Raw genomic sequence first — 21,164 nt, forward strand, 5'->3', positions numbered from 1 at the left:
TATCCCAAAAGTCAAGGAGGGAGTTAAGGAGGGAGTAGGGTAGGGGGAATACCAGAGTTTGTTAAGCCAAACACCTGCTGGAAGATTCAGGACAGATAAAAGAAAGGGCTTTTTCATGCAGCACAGAGCCAAACTATGGAACTCGCTCCCACAAGAGGGAGCCACCAACTTGGATGGCGCTCTCTCTCTCTCTCTCTTATTGATTTTAACATATAAATTATAAAATGTACCACAAAACTTACCACTTATACAATTAAACATCTGATGATCCACCGTTTTAACCACTTCTTATGCATTTCTTAACTTTATATTGCCTTTACGTCTCTTAACAAATCATCCTTCCCCTTATCCATTTTGCAATACTTCCAATAATACTCCTCACAAAACTTCTTGCAAACCTACAAACGTCTTCTGATCTTCACAAATACTTTTCAGATAGTCCGTAAATTTACTCCAGTCTTCCGTGAATTTCTGGTCCCGCCGGTTTCGAATCCTTCTTGTTAGTTTATCTAGTTCTGCATAGTCCATTAACTTCATCCTCCATTCTTCAATCGTCGGTAATTCTTCTTGCTTCCATTTTTGGGCCAGTGAACCAACTTGGATGGCTTTAAAGGAGGATTAGATAAAACCATGGAGGAGGAGAGGGCTATTGATGGGTACTAGCCAGGATGGCTCTGCTCTGCCTTAAAGTCGGAGGTAGCAATGCTTCCAAATAGCAGTTGCTGGAAACCTCAAGAGGGTGGAGAGGTCTTGTGTTCAAATTCTGCTTGGGAGTTTCCCACTAGGGCATCTGGTTGGCAGCTGTGAGAACAGGATGCTGGACTAGATGGACCACTGGCCTGATCCAGCAAGCTCTCCTTATGTTCTTTGGCTCACTGTTACATTAGATGTGAGTGACACGGGAGATCCATCTCTTGCAGGTTGTAAAACTGTTATTAGCACTTGTAAAAGGCCTGATTCAGATCAGGACTGCGATGCTCGGGAAAATCTAGCACCAGATGGGCCCTGAAGAGTCAAGATTATGACAATCAATGAATTTCAAGATGTTTTTTGTTCATGCATCCCTGCTCACTATGGGGGCAAGAATGCTGGGCTGGAACCTCCTTTGGTCTGATTCAGTAGGGCTCTTCTCTTTTTAGAATCAATGAATAATTGAAACAGAGAACTGTAGAGTTGCGAGTAACCCCAAGGTCATCTAGTTCAACTCCCTACAAGGCAGGGATGAGAGCTAAAGAATCCATGGCAAGTGGGCATCCAACCTCTGCTTAAAAGCCTCCAAGGGAGGAGAGTCCATAACCTTCTGGGGGAGTCCATTCCACTGTTGAACAGCTCTTACTATAAGAAATTTCTTCCTAATTTTTAGTTGGAATCTTCTTTCTTGTAATTTGGATCCATTGATTCAGATCCTACTTTCTGAAGCAGCAGAAAACAAGCTTGCTCCATTTTCCATATGACAGCCTTTGAGATATTTAAGATGGCTACACCACAGAATCATGTAATTGAAGAGTTGTAAGGGATGACTAGGGTTATCACGTCCAACCCCCTGCAATACAGGAATATGCAGGTGGCCCATAAACTGACCTAAATCAGTTCTCAGTGTCTTTAATGCCATTATGCTCTTCATGGATCGATGGTCTGCTGCTAGATTATGTACTGCAATGGATTTATAATTGCTGCTTTTTTCTAACATAAAATAAAATCTCCAGTCTGTAACTAGATCCCTTCCTGATCCCAGATAATGCCCACTCTGAGCAACAGCAGTGACTTCAGTCCGCCAACCTTCATGCTGATGGGATTCCCTGGGCTGGAGATGTATCACCACTGGATCTCCGTCCCATTCTGCACTATCTACCTCATGGCCCTTTTCGGCAACAGCACCATCCTCTTTGTCATCAAGACCAACCCAAGCCTTCACCAGCCCATGTATGTTCTCCTTTCCATGTTGGCCATCACCGACTTGGGCTTGTCCATCTCCACCTTACCGACGGTGCTGGGGCTCTTCTGGTTCAATGTGAGCGAGATTGACTTTAATGCCTGTGCCACACAACTCTTCTTTATTCACACCTTCTCTTTCATGGAGTCCTCAGTGCTGTTGGCCATGGCCTTTGACCGCTACATTGCTATCTGCAACCCACTGAGATACAGCAGCATCTTGACAAATTCAGCATTGGTCAAGATTGGCCTGGCCATTGCCGCAAGGAGTTCAGGCATTGTGCTGCCAACACCATGGCTACTCAGGAGGTACAAGTACCCCAGGGGCACCCTGCTGCTCTCCCACTCCTTTTGCTTACACCAGGATGTGCTGAAGCTCTCTTGCTCTGACTCAAGAGTAAGCAGTGTCTATGGTTTGTGTGTTGTCCTTTGCACTTTGGTGATAGACTCTCTGCTCATCCTGTTGTCGTATATGAAGATCATTAAGACCATCACAGTCATTGCCTCCAGGGAGGAGCGGCGCAAGGCTTTCGACACATGTGTCTCCCACATCTGTGTTGTCTTGATCTTCTTCATTCCCGTGATTGGGGTGTCAATGATACACCGATTTGGGAGGCACATTTCCCCCGTTGCTCATATCCTCATGGCCAATGTCTACCTCCTCATCCCACCAGTCCTCAATCCCATTGTGTACAGCGTGAAAACTCAGCCCATTCAGAAGGGCATCCTGATGGCATTTGGTAAGAAAAGGACCATCCACTAGGAATGGCTTTGGATACTCCAGGTTTCCACTGAGAATTCTTCAACTATGTTGCTTTATGGATCATTTACTTGTTCATTGTTTTGGTTCTGAAGTTCTACCCCACTTTCTTGCTCCTGTCCCTACAGTGCTATACAGCCCAAAATACAAACAACAGTTTAAAAATACATGCACTGGATGTTTTGGGAAGGAAATAGAAATGTTTTACTTTGCTGCTGGATTAGATATTAAAGGCTTAGGAAATTCTGAAGCATGGAAAAATCCTGCTTTGGGAGGTGCTCTTGTGGGAGGGGAATGAATTTTGGGGGGAAATTAAAGGTTACACTGCGTGCTTTCTCAAGTTTTATTTTACTGCTTTAACAACATAAAATACATAGTTCATAATTTAGTATATAAAATTGTACTTATTTATGAAATTGACAGAGCAATCCTGCCCAACTTACTCTGTAAGTTGTAAGTGCCTTTGAGGATTTTTCTACAATCAGGCAGTGTATAAATTTTATGAAAGAAATACATTTCCATATGAAAATAATGAGGCATTCCATTGGTTTTCAAAAGTCACAATAGTAGATTAAAAGTGAAATTTGAGGGAAAGCCTCACTGATTTGCTGCTGTTGTAAAGAATTTTATGGGATTTACTTCAGAGTAGACATGGCTAGGATTGCAGTTATAGTGCACATCAACTGCCTTTGGCAATAAATTGAAACAAGAAAAGGCACCTGTATACATCAATGAATATGTAAATATCTATTGCAAAACATTTTTGAATGCATTTATAAAAAATATTTACATATTGCTATTCATAAAAAATATCAGATCAGTTTACAATAATTCTACATAAAACCATACAATAATAACCATATAAAATATTAAAATCAGAAATCAGTATTCTTAATTGCCTTCACAAGTCTGATGGAACAGAAATGTTTTCAGCAGACTTTGGAAGTTAAAATATAATCACTATTAGCAGAGTATTGCACAATACTGGTTGATGACACCAAAAGCTCAGTTTCTCATGGTCAACTGAGCCTTGCCAACTCAGGGATCAACGAACAGCTCTCCTGCAGATGATGGCGGACGAACAGTGGAACAGCATCTGCCTTGCCTGAGGAAGGTCCCAGGTTCAAGCCCCAGATATGACTGAGAGAGACTCCTGCCTCAAACTCTGGACAGTCACAGCCAGTCAATGTAGACAAGACAATGGTAGGTGGATCAGTGGTGTGAGTCAGCATAAGGCAGTTCCCTATGCTTTGCTATGCCTATGAACTCAGTGACTTAGCTGGGATACAAGTGTTCAGTTGATCTCTAAGGCGCACTGGACTTAAGTGGTTCAGTGCTTTGATGAGGACCTTGAACCTGGCTCAGTAGCAGACATGGGCAGCCAATGCAGTTGTTTTAACAATGGTGTCAGATATTCACAACCACGTCCCCATCCGCAGTCTGGTTGCTGCATTCCGCACCAGCTGGAGTTCCAAAACAACATACTCATCAACTGGAAAAACCTGAACATTTTGGGCGCCTTGTTCTCGCACAATTTCAGGCTGAGATCTTGCCCCCCCCCAAAAAAGCATTTTTTGGGGCCTGTGATTTTGCAGACCCCCAAAATGCATGTTTTTGGACACTGTGCCCCCCCAAGCACTTTTTCCAGGTCCATGATCTCACATGGGTCACATGACTCACACGGGAAGTCAGACCCATAAGATGATGGATTTGGGTCACGTTGTGTTGGAGGATATGAAACAAACCCAATAGCAGCTTCATACACAGTATGTTGCCTTGAGTTTGCCAACTCATAGACTGTCTAGGTACAGCCTTAGTTGGCACATTAGACAAAGCTGGTAAAAGATACTCTTGGTCACAGACGACACTTGGGCCTCTAGTGACAAAGTTGTGCCCAGGAGTACACACTTGCTCCTTAAGAGGGAGTGTACCCCCACCCAAAACAGATGGGTTAAATTGCCTGTCACATGAACATGGCAACTACCCACACAAAGAGCTGGCTGGCATCTTCCCAGGATTCAAGCACAGTTTATTGGCCCTCATCCAGTCTACCGCTGCATTCAGACGACAGTTCAGAGCTTTCACAGTCGCTTCTGGTTCAGATGTAGTGGAGAAGTAGGGCTGTGCGTCATCAATGTTCTGGTGGCACTTTGCTCCAAAACTCCCAATGACGGCTTCCAACAGTTTCATATAGGTATTAAATAGCACTGAGGAGAGAAGAGTACTCTGTGGAACCCCATAGCACAAATGCCAGGGGGCTAAGGAACACTCACCCAGTCCTACACTCTGGACATAACCTTGGGGGCAGATGATCCTATCTGATCCTCTGGCCTTGCAGGAGAGAATGGTTGCTGCAAGTCCAAACCACACCATGAAGAGGTCTGACCATGACATTCCACTCATCTTATTTTCAGACCACCACTACCCCAGGAAGACCAAAGACTTAAACAAGGCTATGCCCTGCTCTGTGCATTGGACTGATGACCATAGGAGACAGGCCCATGGTCACCATGCAGGCCATGAACTTCCAAAACAGACCTGAGGCATCCTCAGCATGGATTTTAAAGCCACCCAAACCCACAGTTCTGGGTTTCTCCAATACCACCCCCAAGGTAACCTTGGCCTGCTTGAGGCTTTACTTATCTTTTTCCAAGTAACTTGTGCATGTTTTTAAGGAAAAATGTTAATCCTAGAGAACTAAGGCAAAGAGCTTTCACAGAGGAGAAGAGGAGGAGGAGGAGGAGGAGGAGGAGGAGGAGGAGTTTGGATTTGATATCCCGCTTTATCACTACCCGAAGGAGTCTCAAAGCGGCTAACATTCTCCTTTCCCTTCCTCTGTGAGGTGAGTGGGGCTGAGAGACTTCAAAGAAGTGTGACTAGCCCAAGGTCACCCAGCAGCTGCATGTGGAGGAGCAGAGACACGAACCCGGTTCCCCAGTTTACGAGTCTATCGCTCTTAACCACTGGCTCTCCATTCATTCAATGAAGAGAGAGTTTGTGCCACAGTGGAGGTCAAATGGACAGATGGAAGCACATCAACTTGATTGTCATTTTCAAGAGATTCCTCTGACATGCCCAACCTTAAATCCAGTGGGACTTACTGCCGAGTGGCTAGCTATAGGATTGCACTGCAAAATAAATAAAACATGTTCAGACTATGTGGCACAAATATTTTAAATGTACTGGTAGCTACAATGGCAACAACTCAGCTGATCCCCAGCCACTTGTCCACAGATGGAGGTCTTGCAAAATTTACCTGGCTCCTAGGAATTTGTCCCAGGCTTCACAGTGAATGAGCTTCACTATTTAGCAGCTCCCAGGGGCAGCTTCTGCTGAATGCAAGCGCTTCCCAGGAGAGGTGCAAAGGGACATATAAAGAAGGCTCTTCTGTTGTGATAGTGTTGCAGGCATGAGCCCATGTCCCTAGGCTAGGGGATGGTTGTCTTCTTATGACAGAGCTTCAGAAAGCTTGAAGAAGGCACCCAAAGCCCACCTGAACCAACCTGCTTTGAATCCTCTAACTGAAGGTCATTTCGGTGAGCTGTGTTTTGTTTATACTGTGTCGTGATAGATAAGTAAATGGAAGGCGGTTAGGCAGGGAGAGAGAGGAAGAGAGAGAGAGAGAGAGAGAGAGAAGACCTGCTTAAACCCCTAACAAGTTCACAGAATCATACAACTGTAGAGCTAAAAGGGGCCTAAAGGGCCTCTGCAATGAGGTTGTAGCAGCCTTTGCCAACCTAGTGCCCTCCAGATGTTTCAGACTACAACTTCAAAAAACTGTGATTGAGGTTGATAGAAGTTGTGGTCCAAAATTTTGGCAGCACAGAAATTGTCAAAAGCTGATTTGTGATTTTTTTTAGAAGGGAAGGCTTAGATGTTATGCAGAGATGCTTCGTCCTATATAAAGGAATGAGATGCTAAGGTTTGCAGTTGGCAGCCTTCTTGATAAAGCGCAGTGAAACACAAATAGGGAGAGGACTTGGGTGGTTGGGTGGAGAATGAAGGTGCCATTACCTCAACCTTATCCATCCTTAAATGCTACTCACAAAGAGGCAGCATGACAGAAACAGAGCTATCCTCTGAAATTCACATTTCTCTGAATTTTGTGATGCAGTTCTCTAACAAAGAAATCTGTACAGAAAATGTATATATTGGGAGTAATGTGCAAGAAAATGCATGTATTAGTGAAAATGACATGCACACATGCACAAAATTAGGGGGAATTGCTTTCAAAAATGTGTGCGCTAGAACTGCATACAAAAATGCGTGTACTGTATTAGGGAGAGTTTGCACTACAATGCTGACCGATTTACACAACAATATTTTTTTTCCAGGGGTCTGGTCTGCTGGGCGGTGGCCCTGCAGCACCCGAAAAGGCTTGGGTACAGTCTGCCATGGCAGCTATGGCACATGTAGACAATGCCTTGTGGCTCCTTGCCACCATCATTGAGGTGCCCAAGTGGCCAAATTCCTGATGACCAGTAACGCTGATGCAACTGCTGTACAGCTTTTGTAGGAAGATGTAGACCCTGCTCACCTTCTGCGCATGAACACTGCCTGTTTTTTTCCAAAAGGGACCCATCAGTAGATCATTGGGGTTTTAGCTGTTGATATTAGTGGCAGTCACAGCATACCCAAAACAGGCAGCCATCTGCTCTCCAGCAAAGTTGTATATGTCACTTCCATTTAGAATGGTGACATATTCATATGTCAGTCGTCCTTTATAAATGCCAGCAGCAAAGTCTTTGCTAAATTTCCCATTGAGCTGACTGACTACCACAGATTAATCAATGTAACTGTCACCATAGAAAGTAGAGTTGGAAGGGACCTCAAGGTCATATACTCCAGCCCCCTCCAATGCAAGAATCTCAAATGAAGCATCCATGGCTATCCAACCTCTGCTTAAAAACCTCCAAGGAAGGAGAATCCACCTTGTGAGGGAGTGTGAGGGAGTCTGTCCCACTATCCAACAGCTCTTACTGTCAGAAGGTTCTTCCTGATGTTTAGTCGGAACGTCCTTTCTTGTAACTTGAATCCAGAGGTTCAGGTCCCTTGATCATCTTGGTTGCCATCATGTGCACAGGCTTCCCTGCAATGCTCAATGTCCACGTGACAATGGAAAAGCAATTTTTGATTCACACTTAGCCTGGAAGGGGGGTGGGGAATGGACACTACTCAAGAAAATAACTTTTTGAAAACCACTTTGAGGTTGTTGTTTTCCCCTGCAATCAAGTGGTGTGTAAACTTTATGAAAGAAATAACTGTGTTTCTTTTAATAGAGAACAGCAAAGAATACAGGAGAAAGTTCTTGGAAGGCTGTCATGTCCTCCAACCACTCAGCCTTCAGTCCTCCTGTGTTCCTCCTGACAGGCTTCCCAGGGCTAGAAAAACACCATGCCTGGATCTCCATCCCCATCTTCTCCATGTACCTAGTGGCCATTGCAGGCAACAGTACCATCCTCCTCCTCATCAAGACGGACCAAGCCCTCCATGAGCCCATGTACTATTTCCTCTCTATGCTGGCCATGACAGACCTGGGCTTGTCCATTACCACTCTGCCCACCATGTTGAGCGTTCTGTGGTTCAGCCACCGTGTGATCAGCTTCAACGCTTGCCTGGCCCAGATGTACTTCATCCACACCTTGTCTATTGCTGAGTCAGGAATTCTGTTGGCCATGGCCTTTGATCGCTTGGTGGCCATTCGGAACCCCTTGAGGTACACAACTATCTTGACCAACAAAACTATAATCAAGATTGGGGTGGGGGTTGCCTTTCGGGCTGCCTTCCTCGTCCTCCCTGGATCCCTCCTGCTGAGAAGGCTGCAGTATGGAAAAGTAAGTGTGCTTTCCTATTCATTTTGCTTGCACCAGGATGTTCTGAAAGAGGTGCATTCAGACAAGAGAACCAACAGCATCTTTGGTTTGCTGGTGATGCTCTTTTCCACTGGTGTGGATTCCTTGTTGCTCGTCCTGTCCTACTTCATGATTCTCAGAACTGTGTTGGGAGTTGCCTCCAAGGAGGAGCGTTTCAAGGCGCTGAGTACTTGTGTCTCCCACATCTGTGCTGTCCTAAGTTTCTACATCCCCATGCTTGGCCTGACTATGATCCACCGTTATGGGAAGCATGCTCCGCCCATCATTTTCATCCTCATCGCTAATGTCTATCTCTTGGTGCCTCCTCTGATGAACCCTATTGTGTACAGTGTGAAAACCAAGCAGATCCGCACACGGATAATCTTGAAACTCCGGAACAAGGAAAACAAGGCATTAAAAGCCTCAAAGTGACAGGTTTCCCGAGACTTCCGGGATAGCGCGAACGGGTAATGGCGGATTCCCTCCGAGCTCCGGAGGGAATCGGCTCCGTCGAGGACGGGTCTTGCCGTGCCGGCGACACGGGGACCCTTAAAAACCGCAGGCGCGAAAGCCTGCGGACCTGGTGACTCGGTGGGCACCTTAAGCGCCCGACCCGCGAAGAGCCTTTTTAAAGGCTGCGGAGTGGACTGGGGAGCGGCGCGGTGCTGAGAGTCCATCGCTACCTCGGCGGAGCGAAGCCGCGAGCCATGACCGAAGAGCGCTGTCTTTCTTCCTGAAATTGGTCTGAAAAAAGCAACCCGTGAGTAGAAGGAAATTTCGGCATTAAAAGTTTTTATTATTGAATTTAAGTACGATCGGGGGACGTGTTAAAAAGGAAGTCCACACTCCCCCCCCCCACCAAAAGACTTAAAGCAAAGAGAGGAGCACCAGGTCGGAAAAGACTCTGGTGTTTAAATAAATAACTTTCATAAATTGGATTAAGAAGCTATTTGTGCTGGAGAGGAAGAGAGAGGAATTTCAGAGGTTTTTCTTTTTTGGCTGACCCCCCCCCCGGACCCGGTAAGCGCCCTGTGTGTGAGCCCGAGAAAAAGAATAAGAAGTTTGACAGCTGTCAAAAGAGCTGTCAAACGTGTAGCCAAAACTTGGAACTGTGTTACAAATATCTTTTTGGATTAAAAGTGCTACTTTAAAATTGAACTGATTGGAAACAAACTAATTCTGAACGGCAAAGTAACAGACTGTTGGAAAAGAACCATGATGGAAACCCCCCTGGAGGGAACTAAAGACATTGCAATGGCTGCTGAAGGAAAATTACTGGCAGAGATAGAAAAAATGTTTTCTCTTGTGGGAACTTTACGAGAACAAAGCCTGGTCATGAGTAAACAACTGGTGACCTTCAATCTTGAACTAAGCAACTCTGTTGATGGAATTAAGCAAGTGGAAAAAAAATCTGCAGCTGTAGAAGAAGAGATAACTTTTGAACTGGGGGGAAAAGAAGAAGGAGAGGAGGAAGTTCAGGTGGAAAAGAGTAATCAAAAGCCTGCAACTTTTGGGAACAAAAGAAATAAAGAAGACAACCAATGGATTACAAATCTGCAAAAGGAGAGAAAGATGGAAGTCCCTGGAATAACTGGAATATTGAGCTATAAAAGAATGAACAAGTACGATGGGGACTTTTTCTTCAAGCTGGAGTATGGGAGATTTGTTGATCCTGGACAGAAACTGTTTTTGTTTGATTTGGAAGGAGGAAAATACGAGGAGCTGGTGATAGAATTCCTTCGAGAAGAGAAGACCAACAAAAAAGACTATAAACAAAACTGGTGGAGAGAGACTAACTGGGGCCTAAGGGCCTCTGATGTGAGAAATCCGGGTTAAAACTGTTTTTTCTTTCTTGAGGACATTGATTTGAGAAGGGGCAAAAACCGGGGGAGGGGGGGAGGGGAGTGCAGGGTGGTAAAAATCTGGGATTTAGAACTGAAATATTATGATCTTTGGTTTAATATAATGAGGGAAGAATTTGTGGGAGAGAAATCCAGGCCGACCTTAGAGAAAGGACTTAATGGGTAAAATGGGATATGTAAAATTACGATAAGTAAAAATGGAAAAAATGATAAATTTTAAGAAAAGATATCAATAATATTCAAGAGATATGAACAAATAATTTGCTGAGACATTTAATGAAAGTGGAAGGTGGGTAGGGGAGTGTGGGGAGGTCACGGAAAGAAGATTATGAAAGTAAGACTATGATGTTCTGCTTTGTGTTTGTGTTTGTTTTATATGTGTGTGTTTGTCTGATAAAAAAGTTGAAAACCCAATAAAAATTTATATAAAAAAAAAACCAAAGTGACAGGTTCCCCAATGCTACATATTTATTTGTTTATTTTATTTATTCATTCTGATTGTTTTATGGCCAAAGACCTAGGTAAAGAGAAAAGTTTTCACCTGGCACCTAAAGACATGTAATGATGGTGAGCCTCTCTGGCAAGGGAATTCCACAAACAAGGAGCCCTCAGGTTGTCAACCTCTGAACCTCTCAGGGAGTGGAGACACACAGAAGGGCCTTGGAAGCACAGCATCTGAGTCAGCTTGTATGGGGAGAGATGGTCCTTAAGGTATTGAGGTCCTGAGCCATGTAGGACATTTTAGGTGAGCTCTAGCACTCAGAATTGGGCCCAGAACTACTTAGTAGCCGGTGCAGCTGAGCCAGAATTGTCTTGCCCTGGTGAACAACCTGACCATCAAAATTTGCACTAGCTGAAGGTTCTGGACCATCTTTAGAGGCAGCTTCATGGATAACAAATTACAGTAATCTAACCTAGAGATTACCAGGGAATAGGCCACAGAAGTTAGGCTATTCCTGTTCATATAGGGGTGTATTTGGGCCACCAGTCAAAGCTGACAGAAGGCATTCCATGCCACCAAGGTCACCTGGGTCTCAAGTGACACCAATGGGTTAAGAAGAAACCTCAAGCTATGTATCTGCTCCTTTACAGGGAGTGTAACCTCATGAAGAGCAGGCAGTATCCCACCTTCCCACAAAACCACCCACTAACAGTGCCTCTGTCTTATCTCATAACCTCCAACAGTCCTCAAATGAAAATCATGACATTCTATTATTTGAGGAATGTTGGAGGGTATGTAGACTTGTTAAATTTGCACAGCAGATAAATTTAAGCGTTTCTCCCCTTTCCCACCCCTGCCTTCTGAGCTTTCCTCCATCACTTGCCAGGTGATAGATGGAATTCAACATTGCCCCTTTCCAACTGTTCTGTCTGTGCAGCATTGCTGTTTGCCAGATGGAAAGATGCCCCTCTCCTCCTTCTATGTGCTGCTCAGGGGGTTCTACTGAGCCCCCTCCCAGGCCTTTTTCAGAGGGTGTGGGGGTGCAGGGGGAAGAGACATGGGAAAGCCACACCTCATAAGCAGAAGTCTTTGCACAAGGCTTCTGCTGACGGGGTTGGTGAGGTGAATCTACCCCAACAACTCTTTCAAATCTGCTCATTCATGAGTCCATTCCTACCTGTTTCTGCATTTGTTGTCATCTGTCTATCTCAAGAGACAATGGAGTGTGCCTCTGGGGGGTAGGGTGAAGTCAAACCACTGTATTAGCAACACCAAAGTGACCTCCTCAGGGTGCAAGCCTGGGCAGTATTTCTGGAGGTCATGGGCTACCCAGACAGCATCACCTTTTTGGACCTGCTGATGTGGTCCAAAGGAAAGCAGAGCAAGACATTTGGCACCAGCCTGGGGGCAGGAGTTGCTGGAAGGAGATGCACAAGGAGCCATCCAACCATCATAGGAACTCCACTCCGGATCTGTGTAGGGTTTACCCTTCAGCCTTTTTTTCTGAATGGCTGGGGAGACCCGGGCAGATGGGCAGGGTATAAATAAATTATTATTATTAATAATAATAATAATGCCAAAAATATCCTGCAGGGAAGCAGAGACTTAAGTTCAGAGTTTTCCTTCTCCTAGATGGGTTACCTTCCCAGGTGAGTGAGCACCACTTGCCCATCACTTTTTATGCATTAAACTACTTAAAAAATACCAAACACAAAACACCCCTGCATAAAAAAATGCATTTCAATATATTTTTGTAAATCTTTCCACAAAATACACTTCTCCAACCCTTATACTAAAACATGCATTCTAAAATACATCTTGGTACATCTTTAAACCAAACATGGCCACAGAAAATTTGGTGGATTGTGAAATCTGAAGGAAACTACGTTCCTGTCCTTATAGTGCAAGAGATAGGGATAATTTCAGTTCATATTAAAATTCACAAGACCAACTTTGTCAAGCATCCATAAGCATCACACACAAAATCCTGCAAAAATTACCCAAGTCCTAAGGAATTCATTTCGGGCTTTGCGGATAATGCACTTTTCAGCCCAAGGGCGGCTTCCAGTGATGTAAGAATCTCCCAAGAAGGGAACACAGGAACACATAAAGGCTCCTTGCATTGCTGGAATTGTGAGCACTTGTTCATGTGCAAAGATGATGCTGAAGGTCTCTTTGCTGTAGAATGCAAGACACACATCACCAAGATAGGGGTGGGGGTTGCCCTTCGGGCTGCCCTTCTTGTCTTTCCAACTGCCATTCTCCTGAAGAGGCAGAGGTATGGAAGAGTCAATGTGCTCTCTTATTCATTCTGCTTGCACCAGGATATTCTGAAGGTGGTGCGTTCCGACAGGAAAATTAGCAGCATCTATGGCTTGATGGTGGTAATCTCCTCCATGGCTCTCGATTCTGTGTTGCTGGTTTTTTCCTATATCATGATCCTCAAAACCGTGTTGAGCATTGCCTCCAAGCAGGAGCGCCTTCGGGCCTTGAATACTTGCATCTCTCACATCTGTGCTGTCCTCACTTTCTATATTCCAATGATTGGTCTATCTATGATCCACCGCTATGGGAAAAATGCCCCACCCATTGTCTACATCCTCATGGCCAATGTGTACCTTCTGGTGCCACCATTGATGAATCCCACTGTGTACAGTGTGAAAACCAAACAAATCCGAACAAGGATAATCAGACAGTTTTGGAAGAGTTAACAGAAAACTCTTAGCAGGAGCAACCAGAGCAAGCAAGTTACAGGAGGGATTATCTTTTTTATTTGGTGATCACTTGTAGCTGAATAAGATTGTCTTCCATGAAAATGGTCTTAACCGGGAGTCCGTAAGTGACTGTGGAGGCCAATTCTGGATCCACAGTCATGTGCTGATAGCTTTTTGTGCTGGGGTTTCCCTTCTCCCCTCTTGTCTAAGCTAAACCTGCTGCACTAGCAAACCCCCAAGACCTCGCATGCGATTTGTAGGTCTAGGTTCAATATAGGATGAAGGGCAGTTTTTTTTTTTTTATTTCCCCCCCCAAAGTGAGGGCAAAATGCAAAAAATAAAAATCGAAGTCTGCCACTGATACATGGGAGATGGAGTGCAGAGTCCAGTGTGACAGGGGGTGAGGCACAGTTTCCTTCAGCTTGACACAAATCACCTGTAAATATATTATGCATGTGCATTTGCCACGCGAAAAATGAAGTGACTTTTCAAACACCACTCACTTCCTTGCATGGCAGAAGGCTGGACTAGACCACCTTTTGAGAACATGGATAGCTCAGTTGGCCAGAGTGAGGTGCTGATAATGCCAAAGTTGCAGGTTCAATCCCTGTATAGGACAACTGCATATTCATGCACTGCAGGGGGCTGGACTAGATGATCCTCAGGGTCCCTTCCAATGATTTTACGATTCTCTGCAATTCTACAATTCTGTTATATCCACACAATTACATTGATGTACAGTGCAGAGTTGTGTGAGAGAGATGATACCAGGATACATGTTAAGAACCTCCAACTTTTTATTACACTTTGAAGTGTCATGCTGCAGGGAATAGCATTATAATCAAGAGAAAAATGGCCAAGTGTTCAATACAGTGTCCCCTCTCCCCTGCAATTTGCAGTGCTTCACAAGTGAAAGTGGCTTTAGTGTGGATTCAGTCCTTCTCCTTCAGAGTCTTGGCTCTGGGCTCTTGCGTCATCCCTTTTAAGGGAGTGAGAAGAAAGGGGAAGAGTTCGTCTATACTCTCATTTGCTCTTCTGTTTAAGATTGCAGCCTCCAAGGCTACTTTCCCAAATAAATAAATAAATAAATAAATAAATAAATAAATAAATAAAGGAGAGTCCTCAGGTATGTGGCATCCAATTCAGTTCCAATATTACCCTTTCTTACTTCCATTACAATCCATGAGGCTGAATAAATATAGGTTTGTTGACCGTAGGTCTCCTAAATCAGGAAAAACAATTGCCTTTAAGAAGGGGCTCCTCTAAGGATGAACATGGGACTGCAGCATGGCTTTCACATTCATTTCGTCAGAATGGTGCAACCCAAGGGCAGCTGATGCAAGCACTTCCCACAGGGGAACATGGGAACACATAAAGGCTCCCTTGCCCTGCTGGCATCACAGACATGTGTTCATGAGTAGAGGCAAGGCTGGGTGCCTTTTGCTGTAGCATCGGAGACGCAGGAAAAGTCCACTAGAATTGACTTACTTCAAGTCCTCTAACAAGAGGCGGTTTGGTGAGTTGCATTTCCTTGACATCATTATGTTGTTGTTGCTTAGTCATTTAGTCTTCGTGACCCCATGGATCAGAGCACGCCAGTCTTCCACTGCCTCCCGCAGTTTGGTCAAACTCATGCTGGTAGCTTTGAGAACACTATCCAACCATCTCGTCCTCTGTTGTCCCCTTCTCCTTGTGCCCTCCATCTTTCCCAACAGCTGGGTCTTTTGCAGGGAGTCTTCTCTTCTCATGAGGTGGCCAAAGTATTGGAGCCTCAGCTTCATGATCTGTCCTTCCAGTGAGCACTCAGGGCTGATTTCCTTCAGAATGGAGAGGTTTGATAGGCTTACCTTAACAAGGCTTAAGGGGTTGTTAGTGCAGTAGGTTCAACTTAGGTGAGAGCAGAGCAGGGAAACCCCATCATCAACGGTCTTGAAAGACCTACATTGGCTCCCGCTATGTTTCCGAGCACAATTCAAAGTGTTGGTGCTGACCTTTAAAGCCCTAATCGGCCTCAGCCCAGTATACCTGAAGGAGTGTCTCCACCTCCATCATTCTGCCTGGACACTGAGATCCAGCGCCAAGGGCCTTCTGGCGGTTCCCTTGCTGCAAGAAGCCAAGTTACAGAGTACCAGTCAGAGGGCCTTCTCGGTAGTGGCACCCGCCCTGTGGAACACCCTCCCACCAGATGTCAAAGAGAAAAATAACTACCAAACTTTTAGAAGACATCTAAAGGCAGCCCTGTTTAGGGAAGCTTTTAATGTTTAATAGGTTATAGTATTTTAGTGTTTTATTGGAAGCCGCCCAGAGTGGCTGGGGGGACCCAGCCAGATGGGTGGGGTATAAATAATAAATTATTATTATTATTATTATTATTATTATTATTATTATTATTATTATTATTATCATCATCACATGCCTTCGACTGTGGCAGACTTGAAGAAGAAGAAGGAAGAGAATCCTGAGCTGGCATGCAACTTCAGATCTGTCCAGTGCTATTTTTCTAGAAAAAGAGGTGGCACAACTCACCACGAACACCTCCCTTGTTCTCTTATAATGCCAATGGCACCCACCAGTGTGCTGCCAGAACTGAGGGCACTGTGGACTTGGGACATCTTCAGTATTTGCTTTACTACAAATATACGAACAGAACATACCACACAGAAACCAAAAGCTTACTGTAGCAGACAGTGCACATCACATTCCCAGAAATCAATGTGTGTAGCCTCCACTGCTCAGTGCCATACATATCCTAACTTCAGTTAGACACTCCAGTGTGTTAGACACTACCAGTGTGGTGTAGTGGTTAAGAGCGGTAGTCTCGTAATCTGGGGAACCGGGTTCGCGTCTCCGCTCCTCCACATGCAGCTGCTGGGTGACCTTGGGCCAGTCACACTTCTCTGAAGTCTCTCAGCCCCACTCACCTCACAGAGTGTTTGTTATGGGGGAGGAAGGGAAAGGAGAATGTTAGCCGCTTTGAGACTCCTTCGGGTAGTGATAAAGCGGGATATGAAATCCAAACTCTTCTTCTACTCTTCTTCCTAGCACACTCTCACTCTCTTCTCACTGGCAGTTCAAAACTCCCTCTCTCTCTAACACCCCGCCCTGCAGAGCACTCCCCTGACAGCCCTCCTCTCCAGGATAATTCTAGTTGTCCCGCTGGAAAGCATCCTCAGGCATTAAGTATTTTAACATTGTTTCTCAGGCTCTGACCAGCCCTTCACTGAGATAAATCTGGGCAAACATGAATACAGCGTTTCCAACCTCTCTCTTAAAGGGAAGAAAAGAGAAAATACTTGTGGTGCTACCTCAAAGAACAAATGAACACAAGGAATTTTGAACAGCAAGTCTGCTAGAATCAGAGAAGTAGGGCTGGTATTTCCTCAGGAGCTGTTTCCTTGCCACTTAGCAGAATCACACGCAAAACAGCAGGGTGGAAAAGTGACAATGTAATGCTGGAATTCAGGATCTTTTGTTGTTGTTGTTTAGTTGTTTCCGACTCTTCGTGACCCCATGGACCAGAGCACGCCAGGCACTTCTGTCTTCCACTGCCTCCCGCCGTTTGGTCAGACTCATGTTTGTAGCTTCGAAGACACTATCCAACCATCTCGTCCTCTGTTGTCCCCTTCTCCTTGTGCCCTCCATCTTTCAGGATCTTACATGAATCCAAAGGTGAGTCTAATCAAGTGTGAACCCTGAAGAAACCTGATGTTAATGAACTCGGAGAAGTACTAGGCAGGATTTCATGACTCCCTTTTGATAGAATGGGAACCTGAGCTGATTCAACAGAGACAAAGACAGAATTCTCCATTTGGGGAGTATCAATGCACACATATCAGAAGTGTGGGATGTGCTGAAAGCCATCAGCCAGGCTCCCAAGGAGCTGGTCCTTGACACAGACCAAGCTACTCAAAACTTCTACTGAGAAAACCAGAATATGTGAGGTCAGTTAATGCAGTTGAAGGCTGACATGACTGCCATGCAAGCAGCACCCCATGTTGCCCCTGCCATGCGCCGCTAGTGCAGACCCGAGTCTTGTTCCCTGCCAAGTTCTGAGGAAACCGCCAAGAGTTTGAGCTAGGTGTGAGAGTACGGGTGTCCGACTTTCCAAATGATTAGGCCAAAGTTGCATTTGCAATCAGTTTGTTTGAGGGGGAAGCCAGCCACCGGGTGGCCCCTTTCTAGTTGCCCAGCATGCTTACCAGATGAATTGTGGTACTTTTACCACAGACGAGACCGAGATGTATCAAAGGTCTACTGGGATAAATTAATTATTGAACATGATATTGCTCTTGGGTGCTTTGGAACAGATGGTTTTGAACTTAAGAATGTGGGGTAGATTTTGTAGTCAAAATCAAACTGTAAAATACTATTATCTTTATTTTGTGTTCAGGCTGCGATGGCTACTGTAGGAAGGAAAGGATCAGCTGCAGCTGGTGGAAAGGAATGGGATGTCTGAATAATCAGAAGGCTTTTTTTCTAATTCAGGGCGCAGCAAAGGGCACAGAAGATCAGTCTTTGACAAGATCATGTTCTCCATCAACGAGACAGTCAGTACTCCTGCTTTCCTCCTCACGGGCTTTCCTGGGCTAGAGAAACACTACACCTGGATTTCCATCCCCATCTGCTCCATGTACCTCACAGCCATCGCAGGAAACTGCACCATCCTCTTCATCATCAAGACGGACCAAACCCTCCATGAGCCCATGTACTATTTCCTCTCCATGCTGGCCATGACAGACCTGGGACTATCCTGTGTCACTCTGCCCACCATGCTGAGAGTCCTGTGGTTCAACCACCGCACAATTGGTTTCAACACCTGCCTGGTCCAGATGTACTTCATCCATACTTTCTCTATTCTTGAGTCAGGCATTCTAATCTCCATGGCCTTTGATCGTCTGGTGGCCATCCGGAACCCTCTGAGATATACATCTATCTTGACCAACAGAAACATCATCAAGATAGGAGTGGGGGTTGCCCTTCGGGCTGCCCTTCTTGTGTTCCCAGCCTCCTTCCTCCTGAAGAGGCTACAGTATGGAAAAGAGAATGTGCTCTCTTATTCATTCTGCTTGCACCAGGATATTCTGAAGGTGGTGCGTTCTGACAGGAAAATTAGCAGCATCTATGGCTTAATGGTGGTAATCTCCTCCATGGCTCTTGACTCTGTGTTGCTGGTTTTTTCCTATATCATGATCCTCAAAACTGTGTTGAGCATTGCCTCCAAGCAGGAGCGCCTTCGGGCCTTGAATACTTGCATCTCTCACATCTGTGCTGTCCTGACTTTCTATATCCCAATGATTGGCCTCTCTATGATCCACCGCTATGGGAAAAGTGCCCCACCCATTGTCCACATCCTCATGGCCAATGTGTACCTTCTGGTGCCACCATTGATGAATCCCACTGTGTACAGTGTGAAAACCAAACAAATCCGAACAAGGATAGTTAAACTGTTTCAGAAGGGCAAAAGTTAACTAAAATATCTTAGAAAAAACATTCGACACATTTATGTGTAGGAGGCTGTGTTGTCAAGTCTGGATTTTGAAATTGATGCCCTTAATTTGCCCCGGTGAAGTGAGAGACTTGTAATCTGATTATGACCGGAGGGTGAAATCAGTTTTAAGAATGTATATAAAATTAATCAACAAAAGAACCCATTAAATTTATTGCAGTCTATGAAATATGTGGGGACGCGAGGGACGCTGTGATCTAAACCACAGAGCCTAGGGCTTGCCAATCAGTAGGTCAGCAGTTCAAATGCCCACGACAGGGTGAGCTCCCATTGTTTGGTCCCAGCTCCTGCCCGTCTAGCAGTTTGAAAACACGTCAAAGTGCAAGTAGATAAATAGGTACCGCAATGGCAGGAAGGTAAACGGCGTTTCCTTGTGCTGCTCTGGTTCACCAGAAGCGGCTTAGTCATGTTGGCCACATGATCCGGAAGCTGTCTGCGGACAAACGCCAGCTCCCTCGGCCATTAAAGCGAGATGAGCGCTGCAACTCCAGAGTTGTCCACGACCGGACCTAACAGTCAGGGGTACCTTTACCTTTATGAAATATGTAAGCATAATCCACAAAGCGTATCAAAGGGAAATGAAAATCACATTACACGTGAATACATCTCGGGGAAAGCAAAAGGTAAGGAACACAGACGTAGAAGTCAGTAATGGATGCTTTGAGATGTTTTTCTTTAAAATATAAAGTGGTATAGAAATTAAATGAATAATAATAATAAATAATATTATTTATTATTTATTCCTCCTTTTACTCACTTGTGTTAGTTTAACATCTAGTTAGCATCACTTTGCAGCATGAAATGCGGAAACTTCTGAGACAAGGTTGCTTAACCTTATTATTAATTATCTAGGATGCTTTTTCCTTCTAAACAAAATAATCACACAGAAGCCTGTAATGCATTAATAAAAATATTGTTTATTTACATAAAGCTTCAGTCTTGATTCTATTCATCAAAATACAACTGAAAATAAAAGAAACAAAATCTCAAGCATTCAAAAAAACTGTTTAAAACATCAGAACACAATATCTAAAACAAATCTAAGAGCAGGTGTCACCAAATCATGTGAGGAATTCAACGTTGAGCTAGGTTGAATGTACCACCAGTGCAAGCATTTCACCTTGACTAACAGAGCAAGCTGCCTCTCCTTTCCACACATGCTCTTCTGGGGCTTTTCCTGGGCCCCCAGAGCCAACCTCAGGGGTCACAGGAGGTGTGCAGGTGTGGAAGCCATGATGGCTATGCTCTGCCTCCACAGCTGTAGCCAGGAATCTTCCTGGAGATCACAAGAGAGGAGAGGGTTCTTGCAAAAAGGCACCACGTGTGGGCTTCCCCTTGAGGCACCTGGCTGGCCACCATGAGAACAGGATGCTGGACTAGATGGGCCCCATTGGCCTGACTCAGCAGGCTCTCCTTATGCTCTGATGCTGAAGAAGAAGAACAAGAACAAGAGGAGGAGGAGTTTGGATTTGATATCCCGCTTTATCACTACCCTAAGGAGTCTCAAAGCGGCTAACATTCTCCTTTACTCCTGAAGGTACATTCTTTCACCTTTGGTGGACATGCCCAAAGATAAAGACCTTCTGGGAGATGATCTATAACGAAATGAAAAAGGTATTTAAATATACCTTCCAGAAGAAACCAGAGGCCTTCCTCTTGGGCATGGTCGGTCAACTGGTGCGAAAGGAGGACAGAACTTTTTTTATGTACGCCACAACAGCAGCAAGAATACTCATTGCAAAGTATTGGAAAACACAAGATCTACCCACCCAGGAAGAATGACAGATGAAGGTGATGGATTACATGGAACTGGCGGAAATGACTGGCAGAATCCGAGACCTGGGAGAAGAGTCAATAGAAGAAGATTGGAAGAATTTAAAGTATATCTTCAAAAATATTGTAAAATTAAGGATTGTTAGAAAGATGTTGGAAAAAGAAAATTAGGTGGTTTTGGTAGAAATGATATAAAGGATTAAGTAAAAATGAATTGATGAAGGAGAGAACGTAAAATTACAATATATTAAATCAAATTATTAAGATAAAAACAAGGTTGGAAGGATTTGCCGAAATAACAATTTGAACTAGAATACAAAAAC

The 21,164-nt window shown here is 44.6% G+C and overlaps 4 protein-coding genes across 9 annotated transcripts in view; 3 read left to right on the top strand and 1 right to left on the bottom strand.

The window, feature by feature from the left end:
• The window catches only part of LOC309369078 (uncharacterized protein), a 421,063-nt gene that overhangs the window by 239,753 nt on the left and 160,146 nt on the right, over nucleotides 1-21,164 (bottom strand). The gene's annotated exons all lie outside the window — the stretch shown is intronic.
• Nucleotides 1-21,164, top strand: part of LOC309369105 (uncharacterized protein) — a 245,140-nt gene that overhangs the window by 182,206 nt on the left and 41,770 nt on the right. The gene's annotated exons all lie outside the window — the stretch shown is intronic.
• LOC309368801 (uncharacterized protein) lies at nucleotides 1,581-19,915 on the top strand. The gene is made up of 4 exons (XM_081909107.1): nucleotides 1,581-2,692; nucleotides 13,173-13,462; nucleotides 17,212-17,231; nucleotides 18,027-19,915. The coding sequence occupies exons 1-4, from the start codon at nucleotides 1,739-1,741 to the stop codon at nucleotides 19,028-19,030; spliced, it is 2,268 nt and encodes a 755-aa protein (XP_081765233.1). The 5' UTR covers nucleotides 1,581-1,738; the 3' UTR covers nucleotides 19,031-19,915.
• On the top strand, nucleotides 5,661-11,371 carry LOC309369254 (olfactory receptor 51A4-like). The gene is made up of 2 exons (XM_081910058.1): nucleotides 5,661-8,979; nucleotides 10,856-11,371. The coding sequence occupies exon 1, from the start codon at nucleotides 8,014-8,016 to the stop codon at nucleotides 8,974-8,976; it is 963 nt and encodes a 320-aa protein (XP_081766184.1). The 5' UTR covers nucleotides 5,661-8,013; the 3' UTR covers nucleotides 8,977-8,979; nucleotides 10,856-11,371.

The sequence above is a fragment of the Podarcis melisellensis genome (assembly GCF_964234715.1).
Source record: "Podarcis melisellensis genome assembly, chromosome: 4".
Taxonomy (NCBI): domain Eukaryota; kingdom Metazoa; phylum Chordata; class Lepidosauria; order Squamata; family Lacertidae; genus Podarcis; species Podarcis melisellensis.